Source organism: Pituophis catenifer, unplaced genomic scaffold (assembly GCF_029215685.1).
Source record: "Pituophis catenifer annectens isolate HBS135680 unplaced genomic scaffold, rPitCat1.0.hap2 SCAF_3, whole genome shotgun sequence".
NCBI lineage: Eukaryota > Metazoa > Chordata > Lepidosauria > Squamata > Colubridae > Pituophis > Pituophis catenifer.
The window spans coordinates 86,596,060-86,609,610 of NW_027256883.1; the positions used below are offsets into that span (position 1 = coordinate 86,596,060).

The 13,551-nt window shown below is 37.5% G+C and overlaps 1 protein-coding gene across 1 annotated transcript in view; it reads right to left on the reverse strand.

The window, feature by feature from the left end:
• TRIO (trio Rho guanine nucleotide exchange factor) overlaps window positions 1–13,551 on the reverse strand; it is a 255,331-nt gene that overhangs the window by 10,825 nt on the left and 230,955 nt on the right. Inside the window, exons 47-51 of the mRNA XM_070940772.1 lie at window positions 11,087–11,264; window positions 8,261–9,015; window positions 3,644–3,891; window positions 2,453–2,591; window positions 457–484 (exon numbers count right to left, since the gene is read on the reverse strand). Of these exons, the coding sequence (XP_070796873.1) occupies window positions 457–484; window positions 2,453–2,591; window positions 3,644–3,891; window positions 8,261–9,015; window positions 11,087–11,264 (1,348 nt within the window). The remainder of the gene's footprint in view (window positions 1–456; window positions 485–2,452; window positions 2,592–3,643; window positions 3,892–8,260; window positions 9,016–11,086; window positions 11,265–13,551) is intronic.

Sequence of the window (13,551 nt, forward strand, 5' to 3'; positions counted from 1 at the left end):
GTGTTTTAGAGAAAGCTATAAATAGGATGCATACAACATTTGCTATTATGGAGAATTGCATACCAGAAAGATGCAGTTCTTTTTTGCGTAAGAACTAGTTTGGTTGTTGTCTTCTGTTTTTTTGTTAATAGTTCTGCAGGTACTCTGTTTCTTTTGTTAATTAGTTTGAGATAATTGATTTTTTTTTTATAAAATGTACAATATGTAGAGCTGCGAACTAACTGAACACGTGTTTGATATGGAGAAGATTTTGGGTGATCTGCACATCCTTAATAGAATATATAAACTGATTTAAAAGGATTATATCACTTTGCTATTTGTCTGATGGTTTAATAGATATCAATGACATTTTAATGTATTTTAGTGATGAATTCTTCCTCCGATACTAATTTCTAAGACTATTTCAAAAATATTTTTTCTCGTGAAACTACAATGTTATACCTAATCTCAACTTACCATCATAAATATAGTTGGGGTTGAGAAGCTGAAAAGGAGAAGAATAGAATTAGCATTTCAGAAATTTTCGCAGAATGTCCGTCCTTAAGATAAAAAAAGTTAAACATTATAGCAAGCCAAGAATAAAAAACAAAACAGTTATAGGAAATGACCAGGCTGAGCCTGAGGGAGGGGTCAAGTGCATCATTAATGTGGGGTCCCTTCATCATCACAAGAGATCTAAGTTCAGTCCTCCTTGAGTTCTGTTGACTTATCTACTGCCAATTTGCCTTGACCGTTAGTAATTCAGATTCATGTTTAGAGGAAACATGGAATAAACTTGTACTAATTTTGGACTTAAGCCTAACTCCCAATTTCTAGTGCCTGACAACACTTCAACCTAACAAAATGGCATTTGGTTAGTTATTCAAATTATGCTATATATGCCATGAATATCAAGACAGCTGAGGACACATCTTGAACACATCCTATTTGATCGTGAACTGAAATGAAAATTTCTCCAAGGTATCATTACAAATTCAAATATATGTGCAGTTGTAATGTAACCTTTTACAAATTATATCTGATTGGGTACTCTCTCAGTTTATATTCTAGAGCACAGGTGTCAAACTCGCTGTGTCATGTTGCCGTCATGTGACATATCATGTTTTTTCCCTTCAGGGAGCTGGGGTAGGCGTGGCCTGCGCGTGACATGTCTGGCCCTTGGGCCGCCAGTTTGACACCCCTGTTCTAAATGACTAGAGGAACTGAAATAAAGGGATTTGGGTGGTATGGGTAATAAATAGAACTAAAGGAAGTCTGGAGTTTTAGCCCTAGAAAATGCTCCACAACATAGTAACAGATTTATTAATATTCAATTAAATCTTTTATACGGTCATGGACCAGCAAAAAAAAAAAAATGAAGATTAAAATAAAGCAAAACTGAACAGAACCAAACAGACCCAAGGCATGTATTACAATTGATGGTGGAATTAATGACCAAAGTCTGTGTAATTTTACAGAAACCTTTAACAAACCTTAACTATGTTCAGAGAAACTGAATCAAATTGATCTGACAATAGTAATTTTACATAAAAATGATCAGAATTTCTAGTATATTTAATCAGGTAAGGTGTTATGAGTCCCTGAGCCCCTTTAGAGGGGGCAATACAACAGGATATGAGCTGTAATTTAAATGCCCCCTCGTCCATAGGGCACAGTCTCAGCTCACATGGAACTTTTTTATACTGGCCCTCCAGAACTGCTGTGGGCAGAGAGTTACAACATGCTAATGCTCATTTATTAATATATATTAAATAACACTGAATGCAGAAATTGATACTCCATAGATATGATACAATATTAAGAGACTGTGTTTATTAACCATTAAAAAATCTTTAAAACAAATTATTGCTTTTCAGAAAATATTAACAAAGTGGCTATCTCCCCATATCTCACATGGTCACATTAATTTAGATACATATAAAAAAAATTAGGAGAGAAAAAGTTACCTTTTTCTTTTTCTTTTCTTACCGATCTAATTTCAGACACCCAATCTGTCAGGATAAACACTTTAAGAGCCTCAGCTTCTTTCATCCCACACAGGAATTAAAGTATACCCACAGCATCAAAACGCTGTAACTAATCTTGGAGCTCATGCTAAATTAATTTAGACAGCACACTGGTACTGTACTCAGAATAATAATTTTAGTTGCTCTAGCCTACAAGATTTTCATGCTAGTGGATATAGCTATCCCTCATAAAATGAGTTACAAACCTAGCTATACTATTGAAACTGCCTGTTTTTATTTATTTTTTGTTATTATGATGATGGCAATCAATTGAAATTGAGATTTCCTTTTTTATGTTGAGAATGGAATTGTCAACTTTTTCATCATGCAATAAAGGAATGTCAGTTGGATTTGTATCCTTTTCAGGAAATATTGGTAAAATTTATCCCACGTTTTATAAAAAAGTTTTTAACATTTTTCAAGTATAAGCATTTACAAAGAAATACCTTCACGGAAACCTTATTAGCAAGTCCATCTCTAGATTTACGGTAACCATTTTCTAATTTGCCTTCCCTTTTGCCGTCTTTGTCTTTTTTCTCAGATTTTTTCTTTAGGCGGAGTGCTGTGTGCCAAGATGACGACTTCCTGAAATTAGAACATAATAGCTTGTGATTACCTTCCTGTGGATGACTTTGATTGGGAAAAAAATGTTTTAAATCAACCTAGAGGGAGAGAAACCTGGGAAGAAAAGAAAAGTCCACTTCAAATGACAGTGAGAACAAAATGATTTGATGAGATTATGAGTTTGTTCTAACTGTCACTTTGTGAAAAATATGATTTCTAACATCATTGTAAAATAAGGGCAGTTTACACATTAGTAAACTGCAACTATGCTTTTGGTTTTTTGACAATTTGGGAGGTAGCTGAGGGATGCAGTGGTCCTGACTATGTGCTATGATGAGCATGGATTTTTGAGATTATTATTTTTTAAAAATAAAAATGAGATATGTTAACCATATCCAGCAGTTTGGAGGTAAAAGAGATGTTACTTGTTGGTAACAAGTTATAGATTATAAAACATGCTGAGAGAGCTAGTTTTGTCTAATGGTTAAGGCACTTGCTTTCTAGAGCAGGATACTGTAAATTCAAGTCCCATCTTAGCCATGAAAGTCAGTGGGTGACCTTGGGTCAGTCATTCTCTCTCAGCCCAACTCATGCACAGGGTTTGTTGTGAGGAAACAGGATGAGGAAAGTGTGTTAGATACGTTCAAAGCCTTGAGTTATTTCTAAAAATAATAATGGGTAGATATAAACAAATAAACAGACAGACAAACAAATAAATAAAATAATTAATCTCAGCAGCCACTGGAGCTTTCAATTGGAGTTTTCCAAGGTCCTGTAACTTTTGACCCCTAACTGATCCACAGTTGATAATTTACAATGTATGTTTTACCATGACTTTAGAGAAATAACATTAAATATTATCCTTCATTAAATCAGCCTTTCTAAGTAAAATAATTATTTTAGTAAAATACTTATTTGTAGTTTCTACTTGTATTGTAAAAATAAACAGGAGCCCATTTTATATATTGGAGAATTGGATTTGGTCTAGGAAAGTTTATATCACTAAGGTACCACAAGACTCTGTTGCTATTGCAAACTAATGAAGTCATCAAAGAAGCATGCATTACACCTACTTCATTGTTCCATCAGAGTTATCAATAGTGACTGCACTGGTGTGTCCTAGGACATAGCCGGGGATCCAGCCCTCGGCTGCAGGACACTGGTCAGTGGCGGCTCGGAACACCAAAAACATGTTCTGTTGGTTGCTGGCTAAAATTTGCACGACTTCTCCTTGGTAGACATTAATCTCATCCTCCTTCACTGCCGTATAATCGTGTGTCACCAGCATGGTGGAGATATTGCTACTGCTGCTACTTTCACTCTATAGAAGAACCAATTAGAAGGTTGAGAGAGAGAAAAGAAAAAGGAGGAAAAAGTTGATAATGCACACAAATAGAAAAGGATATGACAAAATAAAAGGCTGTTACCTTTTAAGCAGCTATGTGAGAGTGGGATGTTAAATAATGAAATTGAGTGCCTATGCAACAAAGGTTATCAATATGAAGACTATATTCTAATTTTCTATTACTAAGTGCAATAATGTTATTTTTCTGTTAGTATAGTAATTGTTTAACTTCTTTTCTTGTGGAATCACAGCATGATAAGCTTGCATTTCTTGACTTCTGTACATATTTACAAACTCTTGTTTTCAAAACAGATGACTGAGGGTGACAGATCCTGTATTAGGATACAAGAGCCTCAGATTCCAGGCTAATTGCTGTATCAGATGGGATTCTAAATTGCTAAATACAGTGATAAAGTAGGCCAATGATTTCCTGGATTTCCAAAGGGTGGATTAAGTTACCTTTTAACAGTGTGATATAACTTTCCCCAATGTACTGCACGTCTCCAATTTTTTAGAATAATGCTTTGGGAAAATGGGAGTTATAATCTATCTTCTGCAAAGCAATATACTACAAAGGATGGAGCCAATGCCAGGGCCTAAATAGCAATAGCATTTAGACTTATATACTGCTCCATAGTGCTTTACAACACTCTCTAAGCAGTTTATAAATGTCTCTCTCTCTCTCTCTCTCTCTGTGTGTGTGTGTGTGTGTGTGTAAATGTATAAAATTATACATTTCTGAAGATTGTCTTAAATTACTCTTATCCACAGCCTTCAGGCAATACGGGTAATAATACTGTTATAATGATAGCAATATATGGCTGTTTGGCTCTACAGTACATCTATGTGGATGTATTTGAACAGTCATATCTGAAATGATTTATAGGTGCAGGGAGGAAAGTGCATCTTTTTGCATGCAAAAATTCTCAAGTAAACTCCTTGACATTTTCAGATAAAATCAAAAAATATTTTCATTTGAAACCATGTAGAGCACTGTCAATTGGATTTGCTGACTTGCTAAATCAACACATGATCTCATTCAATTTAAAACAACCTCATATATACCTAGTGTCAATTAATTAAGGTCATATATCAAATTCAGCAGTGACCTCATGTCTACAGAAATTACCTGAATGGCTATTCTGGGGAACCTGAGGACTTGTTTTGCAAAGGGCAAACCTTCACTCATTAAAAAATCAAAAGTTTTTCCTTTGAACGTAATGAAAACTTTTAGCATTACTCAGAGGTGGGCGTCACATACTGCCCAGAACCTAAAATGTGAGCATTCCGTGCATGTGCGCGGCATCGAAAAACTGGCAATTATATATGACAGTGATGGCTAATCTTTTTGGCACTGAGTGCCGAAACTAGATGCGTGTGCATGCGCTGGAGCACCGGAACCCGGAAGAGAGCAGCTGGCTGGTGCACATGCGTGTGGCGGCCAGCTGCTCTTCTGGGTTCCGTCATGTGCATGTGCGGCGGCCAGCTGGTCTGGTGCACATGCGCACTGGCCAGTTGCTCTCTTCTGGATTCCGGTGCGTATGTGCACACCAGAACCCGGAAGAGCAGCTGGTCCCCACGCTAAGGTCTGTTATTTCAGAGCTTGTAGCATCGGTCAGTTAGAAAGCTGATTAATATTGAAGTCTAAATCATATTCAGGCACATCTTCTTGTGCACATAATGCCCTAAAATGCCCTCCACATTATTGCCAGTGTAAGGAAATGAAAAGGGCCTATTAATTGAATGAGAAATTGTGAAGATCAGCTGGCTGGTGCGCATGTGTGCACCGGAACCCGGAAGAACAACTGGCGACAGTGCACGTGCTCACAGAGAAGGCTCTGCATGCCACCTTTGGCACACGTGCCATAGGTTCGCCATCACGGATATAGGATGTGATAGTGCCAAGGCGGGTGAGCAGGCCGAGACGTTGGTTGGAACTACCGGTTCGCCTGAACAGGTCTGAACCGGCAGCAGCCCACCACTGGTATTACTAAAGTAGCAAGAGCAAAGTATTTCAGAGATTAAAAAATCTCTAAATATCCTCAGAAATTGGAAATGAGAATCAAGCCAACTCACTTCTTCTTTATACACTGATTCTGAAATCCTGATTATATCATACTTTTTCACTGTATTCAAAACAAATAACTGTTTATTTATTACGCTGTATCTTAAATAGGATTTAAGATGCTTCTTAATAAACTAACATACAATGATCCCTTTTTTTCCAGCTATAACAGAGCACTATGGCTAAAGGGATCAAGATCCAAGCATTAAAAACTGCTATGAAAGCTAGAAATTTTTAGGAAACTGGAATCATTTCAGAAGCTAGGACCTTAGACCTGAACTTCTTAATTAAATGCACTCCCAGCTCTTTAAACCTTGTAACATTCTTGGATCTTAGAAATTTACAGCATAATTTCCTGTAATTGGCATTGTTCTTGCCAATGATTTTCCATGCTCAATTTATGCTCAGGCATTATGACTGTTCAAGATTAAATGCTATGATAATTTAATTACATCCTCAAGTCCTGCAAAAAGTGATTTGCAGATTGGATGTTGCCATCCACTGACCTGGAAGAAGGATATTACTTCTTTATCAGAATAGAGGTCCTGTGAAAAAAAATTAAATAAGGGAAACTACTAATAATGAAAAATGGCTAGTTTTTTTAAAAAAATCTCATGTTGTTTGTGTCAAGTCTTCTATCAAGAACTATAGCCATACTTTATTGTAAACAGCATTTTGTTTCTAGGCAATCTCTTAATAACTGTTGTTACTTTTAAACATTAAGATACAAATTCTGTAATTTGTTCTACATATCTGGACGCCTTTGCATCCAAAACCCCGGTTTTCTTATAAAATGGGAAATTTGCTTCAAATCACTTTTCCCCAGTTAATTTTTAATACTTTCCCTTTGATACTTTGCATTAACAATACATGTTATCTTTATTTGCAACAGCCTAACAGCTTATTTACACTGGCTGCCAAGCTGGTGTTTTCCTAAGAAAACAATTTAAAAAAGCATTCTGCAGTCCAATTAAATTAACAGAATAACAATAGGAGTTGGAAACAAGAGGATGCATGCAAAGCAGAAGTTCCGACCCTAAAGCTACGCTCTAGTAAGTGAAAGAAGAATCAGCAGAGTGCTATATTGTTAAAAAAAAAAAAAGGTAGTGCATGCTTGCAATAATGTTTCTGAAGGCCATGTGATATATAACTAATGTGCAGAAGTTGTAAAAGGAGCTGTAAATTGCCCAGTACACTGAACTAGGGAAAGGACAAGAGTTGATATGTACCCATCACATTCCCCATGAGCAGTGTTGTTTGTTTTTTGGTTTTTTTTTAAATACTCAGGTCTTCTTTGAATGACATGTTGCATATTCAAACATAAGTCCAAAACAGAAGCTGTAGGTTTTGTTGGCAGACAACCATGCTGTTCCCTTGCAAACCAAGTAGTGGAGCAGCTAAAAACTGAATCTGAAATTACTCAAACCTATAGCTTTTTAAACACTTAAGAGAGCTAAGTGACGCAGCTAAAAATATAGACTGGTTATGGATAATGCTACATGTGTGCCATTTGATAGCACTTAGGATCTTTTTTTTTTTAAATAGACGATTCTTTGCCCTATTTTAAAGATAGCAAAAAGGCAGCTGAACTTTTAAAGTTAACAGAATGTTGCAATTCAATTGAAATAATAATTAAAAAAGAACTCAGAGTTGCAGTTAAAGAAAATCTCTGTGTTCATCGGAATGCCAGATAACAGAAACAACAGGGTTGAATTCAAGCCCTGTTTGTGAGCTTCCCGGATACATCTCGCAGGCTGCTGTTGGAAACAGAATGGTCTGGACCAGCAAGGCAATCATTTTCTTCAAACTTTTCCTCAGTACTGAAAGAATAACTGTTGTGCTTGTATCTGAACAGAGGAGGAAGAGGAAACCCTGAACAACTCTGCCACGGAAATACAGAAGTTGCATGAATTGAGCTCCACCGTGGTGGCTGTGCACAGCATATTAAATTTGTGCCTTCGTGTTAGACGAAAGAAAGCGAAGAGCAAAGTTAGTAGAAACCAGGCTAGCAGACCCCCTTTTTTTTCAGCAGAATGAAGAGTTAGAAAGTTTCTCTGTGTATATGTATACATACTGCAAACCTACGTCTTCTGTATACACACACAGATACATTTCTACCAAAATTTGGTAGAAAAAGTTGGAGCATAACTGATTATTATTGCAGTGATACAGCGCTGGAGAGCCAGAAGTTAGTATGGAGATATGATGGTCACGCACAAGAAGGGGAGATGGGAAGATTTTTTAGAAGAGCTCGCAGGATAGAAGTGCTCCGGCTCTTACCCCATTACTCTGGGTGGAGTGTACTGATTGCTCGCTGGTCGAGGAACAAGTGCTCATGCGGTCTGTGTCCTTGCTGTGTGAAGAGTGGCGGTGGACTTGGCGCTGGAGGGAGTCACTGTCCCCGGGGAAAGTGAAGGAGCCTGGGCGGCTGACAGGGGATGCTGGGATGGAGCTCCAAAAGGAGCCCTTCTGCAGGGGGCTGCTGGGTGTAAAAGTTTCTTTTCCAAAAGGAGATGGGAAAGTCATTGCAGAAGGAGAGTTAATTGGTGAGATGGCTCCTGGTCTTGTTTTTCCCAGTGTCAATGATCCTATGTTGCTCCTTGAACGATTCTCCTCTGAATTCCCACGGCATTCCCTTTGATCTGAATCTGCCGAGCTGCAAGGACTTCCAGATGTCTTCCGGGGGCTTTCCATTGCTTTCATCTTGGGGATCTTCTCTATTTCTGGACCATTCTGCTGTACATTGGATGGATGCCTGCCTGCCTGGCTAAAGCCAGCCTCTAGAGTGGTGGTGTGGGGAGGCAGGGAGGAATTGTGAATGGACATACCTGACATCTTGTCTGCCTCTGCTTGGGCTGAAGTAGCAGAGGAGACCAGGACTGGGGAGTGGTGTCGGACTGGCTGCGGGATCCTGGAAGGCCTGCTACGGCTGGAGCTGGGGATTCCAGTGCAGGTGCTAGGGCCACTGTTGTTGCTACTGCTGCTGCTTCCAGGACCACTATGGTTCCTCTGGTACTCAATAGGTGATGTCAAGGCTGCAATAAGAAAAAAAAAACACATAAAAATGAAAGATGATGTAAAGCAGTCTTTCATACGGCAAACTAAATTTGGCTGGTAGACAATAAGCGGTGTTTTTGATTATCAGGTCTTACATCATCTATGAAACAGCATTTATACCCCTCTCTTGATGGTGAAATAGCCCACTAGCAAGTAAAAGAACAGAAAGAAAAATGATGAACAATAGTCTTGTCTGACCTCCAATGCAACCTGTTTTATACATACAAATGCTTTACCATGCACGTTAAAAGTAATAATTTAGACATGAAAAATATTTATAATTTTTAAACACTAAAGCCCACAATGTATATAACATTATGTTCATCTCTACACTATTACCTCACCTACACCTTGATAGTTGTTACTACAAAGTGGTATAAGAATAAAACAACGACATGCATTTGTGATGGTTGCAGTGTCCTGTGGCCACATGATCACCATTTGCGACCTTCCTGCTGTCTTCTCAAAACAAAGTAAATGGGAAAGCCAGAAGGGAAGGTTGTAAGTTGCTCAGGTACCACTCCCCCACCAGACATCAGCCACCCACAGCCTGCCATGCTTGCGCTGGCACTGCACTGGTCACCCACACACTCTCGCCTGCCTGGGATAGCCACCTCCCTACGCTGCTGCACTTATGCTGGTCACTTGCACTTCCTGGTGTGCCCTTCCCCCACCTGGCAGCATCTACCCCTTGACCCACTGAACTCATGCTGTGCCGACCACTCCCACAACCTTCCCTGCCTGACAGCAGCCACTTACCTGCCTGCTGGCCTGCTTGCGAGCCCCTTGGCATTTGCACCTTCCTGCTGTCTTCCCCACTGAAACTGGTTTCTGGAAGCCAGTAAAAAGTTGCAAAGAGGCCCTTGCTTAATGACCTGCAATCTTCATTTAACAGCAGCAGACCAAGATTGACAGAATTTAAAGTAGTGCCCTTAAAAGACCTGGCACCTATAATGAAGGAAGTTGATGAGGTGCTTGCAAAGATTAAAATAACATCTATCGAACAGACAATCAGCCTGCCTCCAGTTCAGCAGTGGGGTTTACAGGAGAACTGGTACTGAAATTAGAGAACCCCCAAAGCAAAATCATAGTCATTCCAAAACTGGAAGATCAGACTCAAGACCAAGATAAAGAGATTAAGATCAGATACAAGTAATTTAAAGAACACGAAAGAGCAAAAATCATGTAAGAATCAAGACAATCCTAATAAAAAACATCGGTTCGGTCCAGAACAATTGAAAAAGTTTTGGAAATCATAAAGCAACAAATAACAGCAGTAGCTGGGAAAATTAACTTCACGAGGCACCCAATTAAAGCAAAATCAGCTATTTCAAATCAGATCAAAGGTGATTCTACCAAAGCAAAATTATAATAAAAATTCTGAAAATGGGAAACCAAACAAAAAGAAAATAATTCAGTTTTGGACAGATCTATGAGAAATTCAATAAACCTATAATAAAAAATACTGGATGAATTTAAAAAGTCAAATGATAGAAGTAATAATTATAGCAGAAATGGTTAGAAATTGTGTGAAAAGGATTAAAAACTGGACAATTCCTGAAAATAAGCAGTTGCTTTTGGCTCAAATGTCTGACTAGTTTATATTCAATTATAACTAAACAAGTTGATGAAGCATTGCATAGAGGAGACATTGGTGAATGGTTAATAACTGGCAAAACATATCTGATTCAAAAAGACACAGCAAATGAGAAAACACCAGAAAACTATAGGCTGATGCTGTGCTCACCTAAAATGCTTAAATTATTCACAGGCATTATAGTGAACGACAGCTAAGATTATTTAGGAAAAAATAATAATTTCCTTCCTTCCAGAAGGAAATAAAAGAAAAAGCAGAGATGGAAATATTAACTTTGGATTGATAAAAAGGTGAATTGCTAAAGCTAAAAAACAAAAAAAAACCAGAACTAATTTACATACTGTCTAGATTGATTATAAAAAGCGATTGATTCATTATCACTTAGTTGGATCATCAAAGATTTGGAAACAACAAATGTCAGTAAAAGTCAGTAAAAAAATTGTAATGTTTACCATTTAGAAAATTACGCTGGTTTTCCAAGATTTGGTTGATTTCATGGATCCACATTTGACGTACTCCTGGATTGGTGGAATGCAAAACAAAGGACTCCATGACATCACCTGCTCTTGATGTTAGTGCAAATTTACACGGATCGTTGTCTACATTCTCCTCCAAGCAAAGGCAACTCACCTTTATTTAGACAGAAAGCAAGAAGTTTAGAGTGATTTTCACCTTCATGTTGTTATTTTTGATTAAATACTGGTATATATTATAATAGCACTAGTTATACTGATCAATAGTGGCTGCAGACCTTTATGTACCTGAATGAAGAAAAGGATGCATGGTTGCAATGGCATAATTAACCAATAATATCAGTCTGTCTGCACAGTCAAGACACTTGCAAGTACAAGTTAGTTACCTGTCAAATACTGAAATACAACAACTTTGACAACACAGCAATAAGTTTATACTTTTGGGAAAAAAGATAAATTCATTCCTCTCTTTTCAACAATATAGTAAAACAGATCATAGGAAAAGTTCACATGATACAAAATTGAAAAACGTATTAGCTTAATCCCTTCCTAATTTAACCAAAGCTTCCTTGCCTGATTGTTTATTAACTAAATTTAACAATTCTTTAAGCTATTCTAATTTGCATCTGCTCAAGGAAAATGAGCAGGCGCAAATGAGGAATTTTGTATGTTGATACCAAATGAGTTGTAAATGATGACTGGGAGTCATTTTACACATATTACACTTTGAGGAAAGGAATTATGTGAGTAATCCGCAGAACACTACTGTAGAGTAAGTGCTACTCACTTGTAAACTTCAGTCACAATTTGTTATTTTCATAAATTACCTAACATATAGATACCGTTTCAGGAAAATACTCATGTTAGTTAACTTCAGAACACGTATTAGTAACTCAGAACGAAGTTAGAAAGTAAAGCAAAATTATACCAGCTATTACGAATAACCATATTCAAGTTACATTCTAATTGCAACAAGCCAGCCAATCTATGGTAAAATAAAGTATTGGTTTTAGAGAGTTGGGTTTTAATTTAGAAAATTCAGATTCTAGGTCTCATTAAAAAAGGTTGCAATCTACACAATGATAAGAATTAAATTGTGAAGTGCAAGTAACCAGAACATCGGTCAAATATTGCTGATCACCTAAATTAAGAGAATCTTGCCAGACTGTCTGCCTTCCCTTGGGAAATAGCAAATATAGAACTAAAATTGACTTCAGACATTTCCTCCCCTAAGCAGATACTAAGTTGGCATGTCTCTTTACTCTGCCTAGAGGGGACCCCTCCTCTTCAGCTGCTGATTTTACCATATAATTGCTGCTCTGTCTTCCACAGGAAAGGGTGGATATTACTTGTTTATTATTTATTAATCAAATTTATATAGTGTCCTATCTCACAGAAATATCTCACATGACTCTGTGTGACATACAATAATCCAGTAAAATAAAACAATTACTACCTAAAACAACTATATAATAATTATTAAAGGAGCATTAAATGTATAAAATCAGAACAGGAAAAGAGAAAAATAGACAGAGTGATATTATTAAGAATGGAGCCATCTCAGAAGTTTACCCATCCCCTTGGGTTCCAAGGCTTGCTAGCATAACCATTTTTTTTTCATTTTTTTCATTTTTATTGAATTTGTATACCGCCCTACTCCAGAAGGACTCAGGGCGGTGAACAGCCATAAAAATAAAACATATAAATACAAAATTTAAAATAGAGATAAAACAAATTAAATAAATTTGGCTGAACCATATTTAAAACCCCAATAATTTAAAACCGAATTTAAAATTCCCATTTAAAAGCGGAGAAGTTTAAGTCAGGCCGGCTTGCTGGAATAGAAACGTCTTAAGCGTGCGACGGAAGGTACGCAGATCCGGAATCCTCCGTATCTCGGTGGGGAGCTCGTTCCAGATAGTAGGTGCCCCCACCAGGTCTTAAGATACCTTACAAAGATACCTCAGGAGTTATGAGACTGAGCTCATCTTTTGGGGGAGAAGATTTCACAATGCAGATGCTTCAGAGAAAAGTCCCATAACCTCGGGCCCTTTGGATAAAATGCTACTCTAAACTTTATTACCGAGAAGAGAATCTAATACTGTTTTATAGTTGGAGACTGAGAACTCAAAAGGAAGTCACTCAATAGAAGGGGCATCAAGCATACAAAACTCAAATTTTATTCTAAGGCCAATTTAATCTGAGCAGCTAATTTTGCACATTTGGGCTCTTCTATATGAGTTCAATGAACACAGAGGTGTGGGAGCTCTTTTGGATTTCCCTGTTGCTTTCTTCTATATATTTTACTTCACTGTGTCTAACTGGCTTTGTTTCTACCTTATTTCCAAATTGCAGAGAGAGGTGTTCTATACAAGACAAGCCTACTGTAATACTTCCCTAGCCTTTATTAAGTCTGAAATCAACACAGAATCAACTCAGCTATG